Source organism: Nothobranchius furzeri, chromosome 2, assembly GCF_043380555.1.
Source record: "Nothobranchius furzeri strain GRZ-AD chromosome 2, NfurGRZ-RIMD1, whole genome shotgun sequence".
Classification (NCBI taxonomy): Eukaryota; Metazoa; Chordata; class Actinopteri; order Cyprinodontiformes; family Nothobranchiidae; genus Nothobranchius; species Nothobranchius furzeri.
Genome location: NC_091742.1, coordinates 27806250 through 27829395, shown reverse-complemented (window position 1 = coordinate 27829395; position 23146 = coordinate 27806250). Strand labels below are relative to the sequence as shown.

Here is a 23146-nt window from a genome sequence, read left to right as displayed (position 1 = left end):
TACTTCATCTGTATAACGTCTCTTTACTTTTGGTGAATTGTACTGAGTCCAGAATAAAGGCTACTTGGCTGTACAAGATACAAACAAGTATTACGTTTTAGAAATATATGAAATGTATTTAGCCTGCTAATTTATCTCAAATACTGATAATTACCGTATTTTCCGGACTATAAGTCGCACTTTTTTTCATAGTCTGGCCGGTCCTGCGACATACTCCGTAGCGACTTATATACCAAATTATGTAGGCTATACTGCGCTTCTGCAGGCCGGCTCTGGACCAGGATTGAGCTCCCCTGCCCCGCTGGGAATAAAAAACACACAGCCATCACCTGCTGGAGCCTGTTGCACACTGGATCCGGTCCAAGTTTCAGCTCCTCTGCCCCGCCATCACCTGCTGCAGCCTGTGGCGCGCTGCTGCGGGCCGGCTCCGATCCAGGAATGAGCTCCCCTGTCCTGCTGGGAGGGTTTCAAACACCGCCATCCTCTGCTGGAGAGTGTGGCGCGCTGCTGCGCCCGCGTTGTTTATTCTGTTATTGTTACCGGTACTTGTCTTGCAATGTGAAGCACTTGGTCTCAGATTTTGTAAGAAAAATAATAAAATTTCCCTCCAAAATGCGACTTATATATGTTTTTTTCTTCTTCTTCATTATACTTTTTATGTCTGGTACGACTTATACTCCAGAGTGACTTAATAGTCCGGAAAATACGGTACGTTAAAAATATTGAAAACTTGCTCAAAGGAAAATATATTTTCATTAAGGAAATAACTTATAAACTTACCAATTTAATACTTTTTTATTCACAGAAAGATAGTTTTCATGAAAAAGCGCCGCAAACCTCCACACAAACTCCGTATGAGCTTCGGTCGCTGGTGTCCCACAGAGTTAGCTCCGGTTGTAGCTAGGTAGCTACCTCCATTAGCTTAGCTCCCACCTCCGCGTTAGCTTTGAGTTAGCTTCAGGTTAGCTTGTAGCTAGTTCGACCCGGTGTCGTCACTTGATCCCAGCCTTACAGCCCCACCCTCAGCTCCACCTCTCTTCCCTTTTGTGGAATTGTCTGGGCTTGACGGAACCTGTGACACGGTCAAAATGGCGGTGGTGGCCACCTCCCATTTTTCTTCAAAAAAGTGTTATTGGAGCCTATGGAAACCCGTTGTCCATATATGTATGTGGATGTGTGAGACCAATGGGTTCAAACAAAATAACAAAGTATGCCTAAACATTGTGTTATTTATTAATGTTGATGTATTTTCTTGTCAGGATGTGGGTTTGGAGGAATTTTAGGACCCAAGATGCAGAACCAGAGACACGAGACAGGAGGTGGAAAAAACGTAAAATCCTTTAATAAGGAGTAAATCCAAAGGAGGCAGGGAGCCAAAAACCAAAGTCCAAAAATCCTATTATCAAAACGTAGAGAAATAAAAAAAACCACGAGAGACCTAGAGAGCAATGGACCAACAACAGAGAGACACAGACAAGGTTATATACACAGGGGCGGGATGAATGGGAGATGAGATGCAGGTGCGTGAGGAGAGAGAACCTAGTGAAATCAATTAACTAATCAGGGAGAGGAAACTAAGCTGAGAAGGTAAAATAAACATGACCTATGAATAATAACCAAAACCTAAAGACTGGGAGAACAAAATAAAGATCTAAGGAGAACTGATAAACCAGCGGGGAAGGACCAAGAAACCTAGGAGAAGAAAACCTGAACCTATGAGAACTATAGGAAAAAACTAGTTAGATAACACAAGAAAACAAGAATAGGTGAACCTGGGAGACCTGGTGGGAGCTGGAGGCAAGAAGGGGCACAGGAAGCTTAAGGGGAGAACCTGGAGTGGGCTGGGGAACAAGGGACACAGAACCCGAGGGGACACCTGGAGGGAGAAACCTGGAGGGGGCTGTAGACAAGGGGACACATGAGGAACACAAGGAGACACATAAGGGGATCCTAGAGGGGGATGGAGAACACCAGGAGACACATGAGGGAGATGCAGACCATGACATTTCAGTGATGCTTCTTTAAAGATGTGGTTTTCTGACAAACCATTTTTAATGATTATTTTTTGTTTCTGTTTCTCATACAGAATGAACAAGAAAATTGTCTCCCACACCTATCTCCTGCATTAGCTTCCAATAGAAAATAGATGGAGAAACTCTAGGTTTAGAAAATCCTGACAGATCTACGTCACGCTGTCACTAAACATTCATGGCGCTGTTGTTGGTTTAGTGTCCAGGAAACATCAGAGAATGTCTTGACTAGTTGATCAGTTGATGCTAACCATTAGCATTAGCTACTCCAGCACACAGCAGAACTCCTTCGGGAGGCTTGTGTTATTTGTGGAGATAAAACCTGAATGTGTCAAAGCAACCAGAGTCAGTGGTAGAGTTCCACTGCCTAGATGTCCAAACATCTGGAAATAAGATGCTGTCTGAAGCTCAGCTCTAATGTGGCTCACTACTAGTTCCTGAAAGTGGTGCACCTGAGCTTTTCCCCCCAAGTATGACTTACAAGGCATTCGTTCTTATGAAACCATTGCAAATGCATTGCTTCAACGAGTCTTCCACACTTTTAATTTTTCAAAGGTCAGTTATTTTAGTTATTACCTGAAAAATAATAATCTAAGTTTTATTTAAAGAGCAAGTCACCCCCAAATCAACTATTTTTTCCTGATAAACTATATAAATGCGTGTCTAATCGTGCTGCAGACACGTGTAGTCAATAGTTTTGCACTTTAGTGCATTTTAGTTAAAATTTAAATTTTCTGCCTGAAACTGGCAGTGTTGTGCCGTTGTCAGGTAAAAACTCAGCACTGCATTTGAATTTAAATCTGCCACCGCTATTGGCTAAGAGGTATGCTATGATGTAAACTGGTACATTATGATGTCACGATGTCATGAGTGTGTGTATTTGTTAGCGGCTCCACCCTCTCGGTCTGCTAGGAAACAGCATTTGTTGCATTTTTCAAACATGAAGTGGGAGTGAAGTACGCTTCGCAGGGTTTCTCAACCTTTTTCAGCTAAATGCCCCCCCCCCAAGTCATGCTGAAATCCCTTACTGCCCACCAATGTCCCATGCAGAGAAACAGAAAGGTTTTTGATACATAAATCATAATAAAAAAAAAATATATATATATACAATTCAACCTTGAGTTTGAAACAGTTTCATACAAATATGTCATTAAAAACTTTATCATAAAAAAGTGGTTTTAGGTATTAACAACGAGATATTGTAGGAAGCGATAGTCCTCGGTCCAGTAAAATCATGCTTCGAGCAAACATTCTGCTAATGCTACCTCTCTTAGAGTGTCTCTCTTTAATTACCTGAAAGTAGTTCAGTTCCTTTGAAGCTTTGTCTGGATGCATTTTGGACAAGTGCTCCTTAAGCCGGGAGGGTTTCATTGCTTCGTTTCAAAAAACTTGTTCACAAAGCAGGCACATGGGGAGTTGTGGATTCGTGGGTGAAGGACTAAATCCATACCGAAGGTAGTCCACATTGTACTGTCAGCACTTCTTTTTATTCTGAGCCATTGTCTGTTATGAATGTCCTGTATCGCTAGCGCCCACCATTAGCATCTCAGCGCCCCCTTCGGTGGCAAAAAACTTTCAACGCCCCCTTATATAGTCTGAACGCCCACTGGGGGGCGCTACAGCCCCCGTTGAGAAACTCTGTTGTAAGGGGTGACTTGCTCTTTAACAACCTGTTAAAAAAATGCACCAGAGTGCAGCAAATGAGAAACTAAGAAGTGTAAAAATGTGCAGGAGGGTTCATTAGAATATTTTTGGGGCAGAACCAGACGACCTATTGAGAGCCTTTTCTCCAAACAGTGACTAAGTGTTAATCTAATAACTTATGTTTATTTCCTATGTTGACATTTAAGATGGCATTTATTTTAGTTGTTTTTTTTGTTCTTTGCTTGAAAAGTTAGAAAGTATGATTTGATTGTGGGTATATGTTAGTAGAATAGGTAATACTCAGAGACTGTTATTTATCAAAAACACCATGGCACTTATTCAGACCTCCAGGTAAAACCAGCCCTTTGAGGGCGGTCATGATGCGTTTGTGGCCTCAGTGAAAATGAGAGCGACGCTAATGCTCTACATGTTTTGTTTGTCAAACCCTGTTCAGGGTTATAGAAGCACTAAGTCTATTCCAGCTGTGCTCATCCACTTCATTCTTACAGTTAGACTTTCAGAAAAGACATTATTTACCGTGTTGAAATGACCACAAGGACGTTATAGCTTTAGTTACTGCTGCTGTCATTTTCAACGAAGGAAATTATGACCCAAATGGATTCAAATAATAGGAACTTTAGAACAACTACTCTACCTTGTCCAGTAAAAGTGCAACTGATTCATCTAAACAAGTTCATTCATTCATGTAAAATAGATTGTACATAATCACTTATCTGGAAAAGGTCTTTTAGTCTGAAATTCAGTGGAAGCAAACAAACAGCTGAGCCAAACTTGGGCTTGGATCTCCTCTGTCTTCCGCAGGTCTTTGAGGGCAGGCCTGTGGCCCCTCATCAAATCAAGTCAAACTTTATTTATAAAGCACTTTTCATACAGAAAATGTAACTGTAAGTGCTTTACAGATTAAAAAGACCCCACATATCCCACAAATGTCATTGACAATTAAACCACCCCTCCCCCCAACCCAGGGACACGCACATACACACACAACACAATTGAGAAAAAAAGTAAACAGTGGGCTGAGGTCAGATGAGTTAGGTACGTAAGGAAACGAAGGGAAACACCATCAGGGGGAGCCGTCTGCACCAAAAGCAGCAGATCCACGGCAGCAGCCAGGACACCGTCACAGGGTGCCTGATGACACCACCAAGAGGTGGTATATAGAGGTTAAAAAGCACTGGGCTTAAAATTGAACCCTGGGGCACACCACATGCAATCCCATGGACCCTGGAGGAACAGGTATCTAGACTCCCCATAAAAGTCCTGCCTGCGAGGTAAGATGTGAACCATCTGTGAACGGCACCAGAGAGGCCGATCTGTTTTAAACAAGTTAAAAGAATAGTGTGGTCTACAATATCGAAAGCAGCACTTAGATTCAGGAGAACCAAACACTGTCACCCTCTGGGGGAGGGCAGAGGATAACTAAATGAACACAGGAGACACATAAATGAGATGCGGACAAAGGACACATGAGGGCGCTATAAGACACAAAAGGAGAACCTGGAGTGGGAACTGGAGGGGTTGGGGAACAAAGGGACACAGAACATGACACTAAATACATATGAAATGAAATAAACCAGCTTCTGTCTATGAATGTAATGTACTCTAAATTTTATAATCCCTGAATCATCTATATAATTATAAGATTGTTTGTTTTTAAGATCAAATATAAAGAAATTAAATATGATTCAACTGGAGGGGCAAAAGTGGTACAATTCAATAAATAGATAAAGCCCAAAATATATAAAAAATTATTAAAAAATAAAATGTATGGATTGTGTCAATACAAATATTTTATTCATTAAAAAAACATATTTCATGATTGAATTCACTATTTCATGGTCTGTTCATCAATATTTCTTTCTGTCAACCTCACCCATAAATCTTTGTGGGTGGAGCTAATTCTGAAAACAAACACGGCAGCTCCCTTTACTTAACCTAACAGATAAAACAGAAGTAGCTGACCCAAAATCTGTGGTAAAACAGGAATTTAATGAGGAATTTCCACACTGTTAGATCAAGATTTTGACAGTAGTGCTTCATCAATACAGGGTGATATGTAGGAATGTGTAACTGTTTCTCCACTTCTCTAAATCATACTGCCGTTACAGCCATCAGGGTGTTTTCCCTAATAAAGCATAAAAATATGAACTCACAATAATAAAAATCTCTAACACAAGAGAAACTATGTGATACTGAGCCAACCAGATGCATTTACCTGCCAGTGTACTTAATAACAAGATCTTCTTTTTAGCAGTTTTCTTAAAACACTTTACCTTGAACTACAGAGAAATTTTAAATAAAACATTTTCATCATAAACTAAACCATAATGCATAATTGATTACACTGGTAGCCTTTTTCACAACTAATACAATCATATAGGTACCCATACACGTTCCGTTTTCATAACAACATTCTGAATTATAGTTACAAACCTTGTTCCCCTTATCAACTGAAGCTAGACAGAAGTATTCTTCAAACTTTCTGTGTCTTCTTCTCTGTGAACTGTTAATAGTCTACCCTTTGCTCCGTCTTTACTTCTAATAGATTTACGTTTGCTTCTACTGTGTTGCGCCTCCCTACCATCGACATACATATGACGCTGTCAAAATAAAAGCCTGTACACCTTTGCCGTTGTTAAACATGAAGAAATAGTTCACCTTTACATTCACCTTTACAACTCATAACTGGCAACCTTTTGAGTTGTAAAGAAAAGGAAATTGATTATAGGACAGTAATGAAATTTGAATCTGAAAGTGGAACTGCGCTGCTCTGGGTGGCTGCATGTTGGAGTAGCTCTGTTGACTATATGTAAGTTTTGCCTTTTTTTGGACATTTTTTCTTCTAGTTTCTCAAGAAAAACGGTATTTTTTGGACTTTTTGCTTTTCTGTTTCTGGTGCTGTGAAGCTTAGAGGATTTTACTGCTATTCTTTCACTTTTTGAGCATTTGTTATGATGCGTAACACTTATGTCGGACACTTATGTTGTGTAATGTCTGAAGTCTGTTGCATTTCTGTCTGAGGTGTTTTTTGCATAGCAAAGCTGCCCTCCCTGCGGAGGGTAACTCTGACGTGCCTTTTTTTCCTCCACCTGTCTCAATCCTCATATAGAAACCCCTCTGATCTCTATTAGGGTAGCGCGACTCGGGTTGCAAATGACCACAGTCACCAATTCTTGTCATGTATCTATGCCTATGTATGTATGTTTGACCTCAGATTGTGTGCACTGAAACTCTAATTTCCCTCTGGGATTAATAAAGTATCTTTGAATTGAATTGAATTTGGATTCATTTTCAATACGATGAGGAAGAAAGTGAAAAAAGTGATTTTCTTAAGTCTAAACAGGTCCAGCTTGGGTAATCTACCCATAATAATATGCCACACCTCCCACGGCTGAGCGGGCTGTTTTAATGTGTAATTTTAGGGGTGCATGCTGTCGTTCGAGCTGCATAAGAAAAACTAGACAATTCCTGAAAACATAATAAAAAGGGTCCTGCCACCTGGCACAAGACAGTGCTAACGCAAATCTAAAAAAGCCACACACTCAACGTTTGAAAGGATAACTCAATCTGCCCAAATTTCAGACATTTTCCGAAGTTTTTTGCTAATAACTTTGCCGTGGTAAATCAAATTGTGTACAAAAGTTACAGCCTACCTCCCACCGACGAGCTGCTTGTTTTGATGTATAATTTTTGGGTGTGCATGCTGCCATTCGAACCACATTAACGTCCGCGGATGTCATGAGCCGGGGTGAATGTTCTTCTGCAACAAACCATCTCTGAGCTTGCTTCCAGGTGGGGGAGATGGCGAGTCATTTAAATCCCAATTACCTATTTTTGCCCATTTTAAATATATTTTTAAACACTTTCTAAATGCTTTTTTATATTTTTACATTTTTTGTTTTTGTGAAGCGCCTCGTGATTTTTATCTTGAGAGGCGCTATAGAAGTTAGTTTGTTGAAGACTGATGCTCTGTTTAAACCAGAGCGCCTGGAGTAAACCCACGCATACTTGAAGGACAAGATGCTACCAAGCAAGGTTCCTGCCAGGATTTGAACTAGAAACCTCACTGCAAGACTAAAGTGTCAATCTTTCCATCATGCATCCACAATCTTTTCTGTGTCTTTGAGTGCTCTAAGGAGGAGGGAGGGGGTACTGTGCATCCTCAGTAACTCCCATCCAGAAACCATCGTCTAAGTTTGCTCCACAGACGGTTCTGCCCTCTACACCAATAGATGGAAACACGCAGGGCTTCTTCAATTGAACCATATTTGTCCTCTGACCTGTAAATGACTTGTCATTATTCAGTTTAATAACTAACTCATGTGAAGATGAGGGCCTGTTGACATCAATGATTCTCCTCTTAGCCAACAGATTTCTACTCTGAGCAGCCATAGCTTTATGCAATTTGCCTCTCAGTTCCTCAATTTCTGTCTTCTGTTCTGTGATCGTTTTCATAAAATTCTTGCTTTCTAACTCCAGGTTTAAACGACCAACAGTATATTTATTCTTGCCTTTTTCATTCATACCATTTAGCAGCGTTTTCACGTGCATTGCTACTGATTTCAAGCCATTTTTAGAGAATTCTTCAGCTAGCTGGTCAAGTTTTCCCTGAACTTCCATTTTCTCTCTGGGTAACAGTTTGATTTCAGATTCAAGTTCCTGAGTTTTCTTTGTTAAATCGCTAATTTCGTCTTTTGCGTTCTGTAGTTCTGTCGCTGTTATTTCAAGCTCCTTGGTAATTTGCTCATTCTCCATTTCTTTAGTTGCTAAGATGCTTGACTGTTGGGCATCTTTATTCCGAGCTGACGACAGTTGCTGCTCTGTGTTTTCTAACTGCATCTTAACTTCCTTCAGCTGGCAAGACAGGGACGATGTCGCCTTGACTAAAGACTCTTTCTCTGTTGAAAGCAGTGCGTTGGCATCTGTAAGTACACTAATTTTCTGTTCCAAACAGTGAATTTGATCCTGAGCTTTAAACAGATTATTTCCATATTCAGTTTTTAGACTTTCAGAAAGTGCGGTTTCATTTAGTTGGAGTTTTGCTCTCGTCTTCCATTTCTTTATTTTGCTATCCTTCAGTTCAATTTGTTCCTTTTTCTCTCGTTCAACATCACATCGTTTACTGACAGCATTGCGTAATTTAAAATTTAGATTTTGGATATCTTTGGCATTTTTGTCAAGAAGAATGTGTGTGTTTTCTAATTCTTTAGCAAGCTTTTGTTTTTCCTGAGTAATTTCAAAGTATTTCTCTGGCCACTCATCATTTTTCTTTTTCAGCTGTGTCTTTATTGATAGTAACGTTTTCTTATCTGCTTCTAAACGTGTTACATATGTAGACTTTTTTTTAGCATCAGCTTTCAGTCGGTCGATGTGGCCCATTAAGTCTTTAATCTTATTTTTTAACGGAACTTCAACCTTTGTCCTGATGGTCGTTTCCACTTCTTCATGTTCAGCTTTTAAGTTTTCAAATTTCTTTTTCAAGTCTGTTCTTCTAATTCTTTCGTCATCCAGTGAACGTTTCAATGTATCATTTTCTTTTGATAACGACTCATTTAAAGCTTGAAGTTTTTCATTTTCTTTAGAAAACTCTTCGTTTTGTAATTTTAATTCAGTGTTTGTTTGCACTGAATTGTTTAGTTTTTCCTCAATGGACTTTTGGATTGACGTTTGCTTTTCCAAGTCTTTTTCAAGCCTTTGTTTGACATGTTTGTATTCCTTCTTCAAGGACTCCAGGCATTTCTCGGTTTCTTCTAGTTTTGCCGTACTTTCTGTCAGCCGAAGCACTGCATTAGACCGCTGACTTGTCTGCTTTCTTACTTCCCTTTGAAATCTGGTATTTTTCTTTGTTAAATCGTCCAACTGGTTTTTCCACCCAGTTTCTTTTTCAGAGAAAACTTCTTGTAAATTCTTAACTTCTGATGTCAGTTCATTGACTTTGGCTAAGAGTAATTTCTCGTTGGCCTTAGTCTGGTCTAATATAAACTTCAACTCTGTAAGATTCAGCTCACGAGGCGTTTTACCTGATGACTTAAGCAGTGGTAAGCGGTTCCTGTAGAGAGCTGCGATGTAATCCATTTCGTACAACGACCTTAACAGACTGAGGTCTTTTTTCTGATGAGGCAACAAAGTAATGCGATAGCTCTTTTATGACGTCACGCTTACGTACGTACGTCCGCGCACGTGCGTGGCGGGGGGGGGGGGAGGGGGAGGGGTGGAACTGCAAGTAGCAGCTGTTTGCATCAGCGGGGTTGTTGTTTCCGCATCACGTGACCTGGACGAGCCTTTTGTTTACGTTTTAATCCGTGGTTATTGTGTGTGTGTGTGTGTGTGTGTGTGTGTGTGAGCGCGCGCGAGTCGGGTAGCAACAGAGAAGTGGACATGAGTAACTTCAGAAGTGAAAGTGTAAGTCAGAGGAACTCACGCACCTGCAGACCTTCTACCTCCGACTAAAACAAACTCAGGCCGACTTTTTCTATCTTTTCATTAATAGTTATTAGTGGACTCCTTCAAAAAGCAGCTGAAAACTGTTCAACCTGGCTTTTGCTCGACCTTCAAGTGACATATGTAGATTTTAACTTTGACTTTGTAGAGATATGGGTCTCTGTGAGTTTGCTTCTGCTGGGAAGTTTATATTTTGCGTCAATAACCCTCACCAACAGCTGAAAATCATGAGTCTCCACTAAGGGCAGAGGCTGGAGGTCCTTCACTACCATCTTGTGAGTGTTAATGCTAAATACACAAGGAACATAAAACGATGGAGGCGCATGTTATTAAATGCTCCATCTTTCATAGATGAACATTGAGGAGAAAGGTAATGAGAGTTTACGCACCTGTTTTATATCGAATGCTTCGACTTGAATTAAAATTGCCAACACATTATATTATTAAATACGTTTGTTTTTATCTACATTGTAAAATGTTCAGTTAACCACCAGTCAAAATATGTCAGCTAACTGAGAATAAAACAATGCAAGTTTGTGAAATTAGTTATTTAAATGGAAAAACGTAATTGATCTGTCGAATTAATGGAATATTTTCTACATTTTTGAAGTCAATCATTATTTTTTTAAATACTGTACATTTACATAATAATTATTTAACAAACTTTACAAATTAATTGGTATGATATGGAATGGTATCTACTCTCACCTGACTAAATATAGGCTTATTCAATGTTTGGGATTTCAGGGGCTGACGATACTTAAGCTCAAATTCATATAGGCAAACACACACACTCTCAACTTTCTCCTTCATTAACTGAATTGTAATTTTTCAACTGAAGGCCAGTTGCAGAAAACAGAAAGCTGCTGAGCTGAAGCAAGATGACATCTTGTTGCAAATGAAAGACAAAGATTGTGTCTTTGGAGGCGAGATCATCCAGAAGCTGTCAGTACACCAGCTTCTGGAGCAGATATACATTTGGAGTACTTATTATTATTATTTTATATTCATAATGAAACATTGTGTGTTTGATTAAGCAATCAATGTTTTTTCTGTCTTGTTTTTGTTTTCAGAAATGAGCCCAACTCTGGCATCCGCTACAAGATGTTCAGTGGGAGGATCCTCCACCAGAGGGTAATTGTGAGGCAAGAGGAGCTGAGAGGGAACCAGCTAAACTACAGGTAACCAAACTGATGACAGGATGCGTGAGTACTTTGCACTAAAGCATCCCTCTCAAAATATTGCATATTTCTCTGCATCACAGAGGAAATGTGGAGACACGAACCGAAGCTTAACCAAGGAGCATTTCTTTAGACGTGTTTCTGCTGCGACTGAGGCCTGTGATGCTGGAAGGCTGAAGATTATCCCGGAGTGGAGCGTGCTAAATGGTTTCCTTGGTAACTGTTGCTGGTTTTATTCATTTTTATTTTTAAATATTTTTATTAATGTTCAAATAACAAAACTAACAATAAGTTCACACTCAGAAAATAGACACAGAATTTCTGATTCAGCAGAGGCAACAACAGCCTGAATGAGCATAAAGCAAGATCAAAACTTAAGATAACGTTTTCATTTTATTAAAATACTTTCTTTTAAGATTATAGATTGTATAAAATTTATACTGTAATCATTTAAGCTGCGTGTTTATAGTTGGTTTTTGCGCCTTTAAAACATGCTTCAGTCCATTCAAATGAATCTATTTCTTCTTGAATGTCTTTCCACCATCATGGGATTAATTTGTCATCATTTATAAATGTTGTAAGCTATTGTATTTAGCAGAAAATCTTTTTAATTAAATGTGTTGATTAAATGTAAACAGAGCAAATAAGATGAATATATTTGCTCTGTTTACAGAGTATAATGACACCTAGTGGTTATTTACTGGTACCGCCTTGACATTGGCACTCCCAATGGATAAGATGAGGATCATTTATTAGCATTTAACACAGCTGTGTAATGACGTATAATTCATATCAAAAATTGTCTGATAGAATGTTTTACATACAAACAACCAATTTGTAACCAACGACTAGGCTACGTAAAATGTGAATGAACTTTTATAAGTAACTTTGGTAAGTTTCAGATTTCAATTCATTAAATAACATCGATGGAGGGGGGGGGGGGGGGGCATAAAATGCAGCCTGCCTAGTGTAGTCCATTTATTTAATCCGGCTCTGGATTTGACCCACGATAACCCAGTACCAGGGTGAACACTAGGCCACTGAGAAGGTTGACTAATCCTGTACTAGTCTTTAGATGCTTTCCCTTGGCTTTCTGTCCTTTTTTCTCCACATTTCAACTATAATTTGGAATCTGGGAATCAGAAAAAGAATTCTTTCTCCCCACATTTTATGTACCGACTGTCCCTCATAAGCAGTTTAGCATTTTTCGTCTCCAGAATTGTTTCAACATTTTGTTCAGTCTGACAATCTGTGGACGTCTACTCTCATGTAGAAAGTAAAAAACAACTATGAAACGTGTTTTCATTTAAAGTAGCCATGACCTCTCAGTTGATTCATGACCTTTTCCTGCAGAAGTAATAAACTTTCCGAATCTGACGCCATGGCAGCCTTGTGAATGCCAACAACAAACCCCCACGAAGGAATGCAGACAGATGCTGTGAAAACCCGACCTACCCCCCCGCCCCGCCTTCGGACTGGTGGACTTCAGCCTGGCGAGGTCATCAACCTGCAGGTGTCAATGTGCTCTGCGCTCCTCCCAAGATCTCCCTCCCACCTGTGGCTACAGTGGCTGAGCGCCATGGGGATGCTCTCGCTGGGGAAGCAGGATGCCAGCCCCCCCCTCGGTGTCTCATGTTGTGAATTGTTGATGTTTGTGCTTATATGTTCGAGGCGTTTTTTTTTTTTTTTTGCATAGTAAAGCTACGCCCTGCCGGGAGTAACTCTGGTATGCCTTTTGTTTCCCTCCCCCAATTTATCCTCTTGTAATCCCATTTTCATCTTATTAACGGTAGCGCGACTCTTGTTGCGAATGACCACAGCACCAATTCTGCTGTACTGAAACAATTGCCCCTCGGGGATGATTAAAGTTTTTTTTTTGATTGAATTGAATCCAGTAACACTATGCCTCCATTTCTTGTCGTACATTTTTCAGATCTTTATTTTACCGTTTACCTTTTTAGTCTCTTCAAACACTTTTCAACATTCAACTCTAAAATCAATGCTGAATAGAGTGAAAATGCACGACCAGATCAAATATTTTATTATGAGCAGATATGAACATACAGAACTTTGGTTGATGAACCCGCCAGGTTTCAGAAAATAGAGTTAATTAAACGTCACGTACCTTTCCAAAAGAAACAAAAATTTATTTTCTTACCAAGAGTTGGTTAAGAGCATTTCAGATCTTGCCAAAATGTCCGGCGTTTTACGTTTCTCTCACAAAACATAGTTAAGGAACTCAAATCTCAGGAACATTTATTGTCTCCTGACGTTTGCAGCATTTGTGTTTCAGGGGAATACCAGCAAAGCCAACCCATGAGGTTAACTGGTGCCCCACCAAAAGAGTTGGTAGACATATCTGGAAAAGTCCGACTCTTCCTCTCCTCAGTTCCGTTCAGGAATGTGCAACAGAAATGTAAAAAGTGTATGAAATAAAAAGATTTCAGTAGAGCTAAAGAACCCTACGTATTTATCAAGGACCAGGTCATCAGGTCAGATCCGAGGGATCTTTGTTCCTCCTCCTCCGTGAGGACCTGGAGGGGTCTGTCTCGCTTCCTCCTGCTGTGGTTGTAGCAGAAGGGCAAGAAAATCCACAACAGCAGTTCCTGAACAAAGTGTTTCCCAAGGAGGGCGAATATGAAAACACAACAAATAAAAACGGAAGAAGAAGCAGTTAAACATGCGTGGTCATAGAAATGTGTCTTTAGCATTGTGTTACGTTACTCAGAGTCCGAGCTGCTCCAACATTCACCGGGAGACTTTTCCACGATCCCAGCCTTGCCACCCTGACCCTAACCATCCCGCTGAATCCATCAGAGGGTCGGCGCTCCGGCTGCTTTGATGATCTTATGAGACGGAGGAGACAGCAGGAGAAACTCCTGCACCAATAAAATAGGCTTTGTGAATGTTTGACTGAGTGGTTCAAAGCCGTGGGACCTAGGGGTGGTGAAGCAACCCCCCCCCCCAACATGCATGTTGAATTTAGATTTGGTTCTGAGTTGAATTGAACACAATTACACATGGAATTATTCATATTTGGTTGTATTTTCTACGTCACACACACACACTTAGCTATGTTGTACACATAAATAAAGGTACTCATCCGTAGTTCACCTGATTGTCTTGTCGCTTCTTGACTTGTTGTGGGGCTCGAATAGCCGGTCCGTTGTCTGGAATCCGTTTTGTGTCTATTCAGATGTTTCTGGGAGATTTAACTCAGAGTCACTGCTTTCGAGTCCTGAGTAGACAGCCATGTTGAATATTTGTTAACTAAATATGGCTGCCACATTGGTCCAAACTGATCACATGACCAACAATTCACTAATTTCTCATCATGCCCATAACCAACTACTCCCGCTTTAAAGCACGACCGTAAAAGGAAGATTTTTCGCATTTCAGTTGAATGTGAAGGAACTATTTTATGAAGCACACGGTACGTATATCACAGAGGTCGGAACGGAATCACACGACACCAGGGTTCACCTTACGACCGGGCATTTACGTAGAAACAGACGGGAATTTAACAGAACGGCGAGGCTTGCACACCTCGAATGCACCTGCATGGAGATAATGTGGGACAGCTGGAGAGTGGACATGACGCAGCGCTTCATCAGCGCCAACCCGGAGCACAGGAACACTTGTGTGTCATCATAAAAGTACGACAGACTCTGTTTATTGCTCTTTGTTCACCCTGTGTGGCGAAGATGATGGCTTGTGTTCACGTTTACATACCGTACACGTGTCAGAGTGAATGTTCCATTCAGCTTTTTGTTTTCCAAGTTACATTTAAGGAGATGTTCTTGAAGAGTGTGGTGCTGAGAAACATTTAGATGCCAGATGTGTGAAGAGCCTGCGCAGCATCTGTCACTTCCTTCTCGTGTGTGAAGGGGTGGGGTGCTGCAGGGTGTGGATTCTGGTGGCAATACGCTGCTATACAAAGCTACTACATATACCTATATAAACATGTTAAACGTGTGTGTGGCCATGGACGTAATTTTCACTTTAGAAGTGGGGGGGACACGGGGGGGGGGGGTATCTTTACAGTATGTTCTAATGGGAAACAGGCTTCAACACAAACGGTTGTTTTCTGCTTGGTCCTAGAGCTCAACCAGTGTCATTTTAATATAGCGTAATTAGGGATGGGTACCTTTGACATTTGAATCGATCCGGTACTAATTACCGGTACCTACGAATTGATACCCGTACTTAACGGTACCAATTTTCGATACTTTTGAGTGTTTATTATTTTAATTCTCTTTTATAATTAAATATATATTTTTCTCAATATATAACAATATTTGATAAATATCACGATAAATAACATACAACTGTTTGTATTTTAACATCGTCCTTGTAGTTTTATAAGCTGATAATTAAACTGAAGCAAACATCTTTACTGTGAACTAAATTTACCGTGTATCTTCATTCCTTTTGCCATCTTTTTTCATTTGATTTTTCCTACTGGGAAGTTAGAATTTCCGAGGAGAAAGCGAATGCACCATTAGCTGATAACAATGGTAGCAATGGAAGCTAACATATCAAGCTAACGATATCTTAAAACAGTTTATTTAGCTGCTGGAGCAGATTAAAACGATGCCTCACACTTAGATCGTCACTGGTTTCGTCTTCACCCGTCACATTTAGTAAAGTGAAGCCAAACTTTAGAGCGCGTTCATGTTGTTCTAGTCGGAAAGTTTGAGTTCCGAGGAGAAAGCGAACGCACCATTAGCGAAACGGAAGCTAACATATCAAGCTAATTATATTTACCTACCGGAGCAGATTAAGATGAGGATGTCTCACTTAGATAGTTGTCGCTGGTTTCATCATCACCCAGTTACCCATCACATTTAGTGAAGTGGACCCAAGCTTTAGCCTGCGTTCTCTCTACCATGCTGCTCTGTTTACAACTGGTTCACAGCGGCAACAAAACGCTCTTGCGCATGCGCAGCTGTCTTGGCAAGTTCTTGTTATGATGGATGGGTACCGAAACGAGGCACCGTTTGAAATGACGTGAATCGGTGCTCGGTCGGTACTACGGAATTCGGTCGGTACCTTAAAAAGTACCGAATTCGGTACCCATCCCTAAGCGTAATATTGTTTTTGGATGGTAAAAAGTGCAGGGGTCAAAACTTGACTTTGGAATAAGTGGGGGGGACATGTCCCCCCTGTCCCCTCCCAAAATTACGTCCATGTGTGTGGCTGATCACAGCACCGCCATGGGAAAGTATGCTCCCATGGCACTGGTTTGCTCGTCTGGGAATCGTCTTCCTGCAGGTTTCCTGATGGATCCAACCCTGAACGACACACCCAGCCCGTACCCCTGACGTGCCATGGGTTCTCCACGTAACGGGTTCATCTGAAGGACCAACCACCCAAACAGAAGCTGGGTGGTAGTTTCATGTAGGCAGTTCAGAGCAGCATGGCAGGCTCGGAGCTTTGTGTGGGGGAGAAACCAGTCAACCAGTCCAGAACCATCAGCTCAAGAGCTCCACCTGAAGGATTTGGGACACTCGTCTGAGGACGGCAGAAGAAAACCAACAGCCTGAGAGAAGACTGAATGAGTCCATCTTTGTCAGTGAAAACCTGAATAAACTGGAGGAAGTCATGATTCTAGTCCTGACAGCCTCAGGAATGAGACCAAAACCACCCGCGTGTGGTCCCGGACAGAAAGACCCTCAGGGGGAGGAGTTTTGTTAGTCATCTCAAACGTAGTTTGTTCTGTGTGAACCAACCAGGATCAGGAGCCAGGACGGCCACAAGAGAGCGCTCAAAACAAAAGAAACCGTCAACAAATCACCGAGCACGGTTCCTGCAACCACAACAACTATTCATACAGAAAACATTTGTATTAATGTCAATACTGTTCTGTATCTGTGTTGCAGCTACTGAAAACGTACAATAAAAAGACAAAACTGTGATCAGTGCATTGTGAGTAGTGCAGGTTTCCACTCCACTCGTCTTCGGATCAACGTTCCAATCTGTTTCCGCTCTGATCTCATCGGCTAAAGCGATGAAATGGTGTTTCCTCTGACATCCATCAGGCGATTCGGTGCTTTATCCTGATAGATACGTTTTATAATCCAGAGGCGGAGGACAAAACAAGGTCTGTAGCAGATTCATCCAAATCCGAAATGATGTAAACAGAATCAACCATGAAAGTTCACCAAGGCGATGCCATCATGTGACTGCTTCTCAAACACGAGTCGTTGCTCTGACGATGACAGAAAACTATTCTGCTTTACTAGAGGAGGAACGTACGTGCAACATGTCACCTGTGTGTGTTAGAGGACATGTAAAGAAAATGCATCGCTGCAGAACACGGGAAGTGCTGCTGGGAGGAAAAGCTTTGATGATGAGGATGTAGGAAGCTGAAACACGAGACGGTTCAGGTGGAAGGAAAAACCAAATCAGACTCGGAACGTGAGCATGGTAACTTCACAGCAGGCCAAGGTTTTCAGTCCTCCAGGTCATTGTAACCCCACTGGGTCCAAATGAAGCTTTGATTGGACCAACTGGGCTTCACAGCGGGCAGCTTGTTATTGGTTGGAAATTGGGAACAATGCAAGCAGACCAACGTAGAAGCAGGGAGACACGTCATATTGTTTTTCACATCTCAATCTGGGCTTCTTTGTCTGGTGCTGGGTCCTTAAACGAGCCAGAGATGGCGAAGAACCTGAAAGAACACGGGAGGACAAGAGGACAGCGTCACCTTCAACGACTCAATATTACCTCATCAAATACAAACTCTTTCAAGGTGACTTTTCCAGAAGCCTCACCAGTGATCATCATCATCAACTTTATGACCAGACTCAGGATCCACATTTAAGAACAAATAAACATAAAAACAAATAAAGCTGTGCAAAAATGACAAAAGACGTGCATGCCAGTGTCTCCACACACGACTGGTGAGGCACTGCACTAAAACTGGGATCCACCAGCATCCGGACAAGCCTGTTCCCTCTTCAACTGCAGGATTAACTTGTAGATTAAATTTCTCAGCAAAGCCTGGAAAGTCCAGACGTGAGCATTACAAAATAAAAGACTCGCACTTCAGGACCGAGGCTTCCCTAGCAGAGTCCTAAATACATCATTATAACCTTCTTTAAGCGTATGCAAGTTGGCTTTCTTCTACTTACACCACAAAGGTGCAGTAGGTTTTAAAATGATTAATAAACATTTATAAACACCATTTACAGTCTTTAACCCCCCTAAAATTGTAGTGACAAAGTTCAATATTAAACGACAGAAATTATCTTGTTTTATCAATTTCCATTATACTTACAAAGGAGTAACTAAGTTTTAAATGTTTAACTCTAAACAAACAGGTGAAGAGATCTGATTAACAGTTTGGGAACAAACTGGATAGATTTGTTTTTTTCTCACCCTTAATTACATTTATAAATATACGTGAAATAAAAAAATCAAGAGGTGCGTCACAAAAACAAAAAAATTAAAATATAAAAAGAATGAAACATTTTTTTTAAATTGACAAAAAATGTGATTAAAATTGTAAGTAAATTAATAAGAAAGAGAGAAATCAGTGGACCATGGGAAATGCGGAATAGGTAGAAAGAGCAGAATAAGGAGAAGGTGATGAAGGTCCCACCAAACCTGAGCAGGTGAGTTTAAAGGAGACCACTGAGTCCACTGATCTCAGGCTCAGGGGGAGGGAGGTCCAGAGTCTGCGGGCCACAGCAGCAGATGATCTGTCACCTTTGACCTTTAGCCTGGTGCTGCACAACCAGTAGGCTTTGGTCACTGGACCTCAGGGACCTGCTGGGGGTGTAGGGACTAAGAAGATCACCAATGTAAGATGGTGCTTGTCCATGTAAGGCCCTATAGACCAGAACCAGGATCTTGAAATGAACCCTGAAGTTGACTGGCAGCCAGTGAAGCTGGAGGAGAAGCGGGGTGATGTGGGTGTGTTTGGAGGACTTGGTCAGAAGCCGAGCACAGGCGTTCTGAACCACCTGTAGACGGTTCAGGGAGGTTCTGCTCAGACACGTGAAAAGAGAGTTACAGTAGTCTAAGCGTGAGGAGATGAAGGTGTGGAGAACTGTCTCAAGTTCAGAGCAGGACAGAATGGGACTCAGCTTAGCAACGTTCCTGAGATGGAAGAAGGAAGAGCGAACAAGAGAACTGACACGAGAATCCAGGGTGAGAGCTGGGTCAAAGGTCACGCCAAGATTCCTGACAGAAGGTTTGGTGTGAGAAGCAAGCTGACCAAGAGAGTCTCTGACTTTGGGAACCAGCTTGTCTGGGGGCACAGATGAGGATCTCAGTCTTATCTTCATTCAGCTGAAGAAAGCTCCCACCATCCAGGTTTTGATAGAGTCTAAGCAGGTGTGTAACAGCTGCAGCTTAGACATCTCATGGGGCTTAAAGGAGATGTACAGTTGGATGTCATCTGCATAAAGATGGTAGGAGATTCCTTTGAAGGAGCTCAGGATGTGCTGAAGAGGAAGCAGATAGAGGAGGAAGAGCAGATGCCCCAGCACAGAACCTTGTGGGACACCATGGGTAAGGGAGGTGGTGGAGGACCTAAACTTGGAGAGGGCCGCAGAAAAGGAGCGCTCAGAGAGATAAGAGGAGAACCACTCCAGAGCAGATCCAATAGGCCTACCCAGTCTCTCAGCCTCTCCAGTAGCAGGTGATGGTCAACAATTCAATTCCATTCAATTCAATTTAATTTATATAGCGCCAAATCACGACAAGAGTCGTCTCAAAGCACTTCACATAATAAACATTCTAATCCAGGTCAGTTCATTAAGCCAATCAGTAAATTGTTTCCTATATAAGGAACCCAGCAAATTGCATCAAGTCACTGACTAGTGTCAGTGACTTTACAGCAATCCTCATACTAAGCAAGCATATAGCGACAGTGGAGAGGAAAACTCCCTTTTAACAGGAAGAAACCTCCAGAGAATCCTGGCTCAGTATAAGCAGCCATCCTCCACGGCTCACTGGGGATGGAGAAGACAGAGCACACCCACACACACACACACACACACACACACACACACACACACACACACACACACACACACACACACACACACACACACACACACACACACACACACACACACACACACACACACACACAGCGTCAAAGGCTGCAGTCAGGTCCAGCAGGACCAGAACAGAACAGTCCCCTGCATCACTGTGGGTCAGAAGGTCATTAGAGACCCTAAGAAGAGCTGTTTCAGTAGAATGAGCTCTACGAAAACCTGACTGGAAGCTATCATAGATGTTATGTTCATCAAGAGCAGCTGTGAGTTGTTTAGCCACAACCTTTTCCAAGATCTTGGAGATGAACGGAAGTTTAGAGATGGGTCTGAAGCTGCTATGGAGAGAGAGGTCGAGACTCGGTTTTTTAAGAAGCGGGTGGATTACAGCATTCTTAAAGTAAGCAGGGACCTGACCAGAGACCAGAGAAGCATTAATTATAGAGAGCACGCTGGGACCGATGGACTGAAAAGCACTTTTAAACAAAGATGAGGGTAAGATGTGGAGGGGGCACGCAGAGGTCTTCATAGAGGTTCCCAGAGTATCTAAAAATCAGATGAAAGGCAGATCTTTTAGCTATCAGGCTCCTCTCCTGTGGAACCAGCTCCCAGCTTTAGTCCGTGAGGCAGACACCTTGTCTACTTTTAAGACTAGGCTTAAAACATTTTTATTTGATAGGGCTTATGGTTAAAATCTGATGGTAGCCTAGATCTGGACAAGTGGGGGAGCAGAGGGAGGTGGAGTGTACAGTCGGTAAAGACAATGAGAGAAAGCAACTCAAACCAAAACTGCAGACACTGAAAAATGAGCTGGTGTAGATGGGGTTTGTTTTTCACATGTTCATGCTTGTTCATTAATCTTTGAATGGCTTCAAGTCAATAGTTTTATACGTACAGGTTCTCAGTCTTCTAAAACAGCAATATGCAGAAAGCTAATAAAAAAACATTTCAAATACTTGACAGTTTTGTGATAGACTTTTAAGGTAAACTGGGAGGCTACAAGTATCTTTGCAGATTATTTTTTACATATGTTTATATTGACTTCATCTATTGCATTCTTACAGTATTCAAGAAGACTAATCACTGTTCCTCTACGATATATTTGTATTTATTATAGGTTCATGTCAGTAAGTTTCAAAGTTAAATAGTAACTGACGATCAGTCCATTTGTAATCATTGCATTTTATTGTCAGATGAGATCTTTCCATTTTGCCATTGAGGTTTGGCCCCAGCAGTTGAGGAGACACTAATCTTTAAGCAAACTGTTGTACAATAACAGCATTGAAATTTAATGTTGTATTCCTACAGTATGTGTTAATAGTGCTTGATGAGATCCTTGTAGTTAAGCTTTGTTTGCATTTTCCTTAGGTGCATGTCAATAAATCTGGATATTCTTAATTAAAATTTAGGTCATGATGGTTAATGTCAACTAATAATACTGGAATTATTCTCACGCAACATTTTCTGTACACACAGTGTAAAAAAGCATTTAGCAAATTGGAAAAAAAATGTGCAGTTGTAATCATTCAGTGTTTTCTGCAGTTCAAGTTAATAAAACTGAATGGAGAAAGCCTGAGTTTGTTGTAGTGTTAATACTACTAATACGGTTTGGTGCAATCGGTTTCCTCAATAGAACTGACTAACTGTAATAGAGTTTTAAGTTATTCAACTAAGAACCATTTAAGTTCATTTAACTCAATCGGATTATGAAAGATGAATGCATATTGAATAAGTTAAAATACATACGGCATTTTAGTGCCACATATTTAAAGGTTTAAGTTGACTATACAAAATAAAAATAGTTAATAAACATAAACATTTTCATAAACATTTGTTAACTTTTAATAATTGTTTTTAATTAATTTGACTCTACTCGCATAATTAAATCAACTCAAATAGTTTGAGTAACAAAACTTAAATCAATTTGTGCAATTGGTTTCCCAAATTATTTGAGTTAACTTAACTTATCAGGTTTTACAGTGTATGTTGTAAATTAGGCTAAACTCCAAAATAGAGAGAAAACACTAATCTCTTTGTTGCACTGACAGTAACAATTTTAACTGTAAGTATTAAAAGATAATGAAATTAAACTTGAATCCGAAAAGATGTTAATTTACAATTCATGTTACACATAAAGCCAACTGTTTCATTCATTCCGACTCCTTGTGGTGTTGAGATTTGAGGCCAAACACGGCTTTTTCAAAAGAGTTGTGCTTGACGTCCACAGCTTCAAGAATAATTTGGTCCTCTTTGAACCCAGCATCAGTTATTGATGGCCCACTAAGTGGTCCTACCCTCTTTCCACCGTCATTGTCAGTGCAGAACATGAAAACTGTAAATGTGAATGTTTTGGAAGTCTCACAAATGAATGCTGTTCAGAAGTATCCTCAAATTCAGCCTTTGTCTCTTGCTTCCAAAGTACATGTTTATGGAACTTTGGACAATGACCCAAAACACACCAGCAAATCCACCTCTGAATGGCTGAAGAACAACAAAATGAAGACTTTGGAGTGGCCTAGTCAAAGTCCTGACCTGAACCCTACTGAGATGTTATGGCATGACCTTAAAAAGGCGGTTCGTGCTAGAAACCCTCAAATAAAGCTGAATTACAACAATTCTGCAAAGATGAGTGGGCCAAAATTCCTCCAGAGCGCCGTAAAAGACTCGTAGCAAGTTATCGCAAACACTTGATTGCAGTTATTGCTGCTAAGGGAGGCCCAACCAGTTATTTGGTTCAGGGGGCAATTACTTTATCACACAGGGCAATGTAGGTTTGGATTTAGTTCTCTCCCTAAATAATAAAAACCATCATTTCAAAACT

At 40.9% G+C, this 23146-nt stretch overlaps 1 protein-coding gene and 1 long non-coding RNA gene across 3 annotated transcripts in view; one reads left to right on the top strand and one right to left on the bottom strand.

Moving 5' to 3' along the window:
• Positions 1-9904: 9904 nt before the first annotated feature.
• LOC129154143 (uncharacterized) lies at positions 9905-13215 on the top strand. Its single transcript, XR_008559784.2, has 4 exons — positions 9905-10097; positions 11210-11317; positions 11401-11533; positions 12671-13215. It is a non-coding gene; the product is annotated as an uncharacterized lncRNA (long non-coding RNA).
• Positions 13216-13341: 126 nt separating this feature from the next.
• opn5 (opsin 5) overlaps positions 13342-23146 on the bottom strand; it is a 50297-nt gene continuing 40492 nt past the window's right edge. For both annotated transcript variants that reach the window (XM_015974359.3, XM_015974360.3), the window contains one exon: positions 13342-17990. In XM_015974359.3, the coding sequence (XP_015829845.1) occupies positions 17924-17990 (67 nt within the window). In that variant the 3' untranslated portion in view covers positions 13342-17923. The remainder of the gene's footprint in view (positions 17991-23146) is intronic.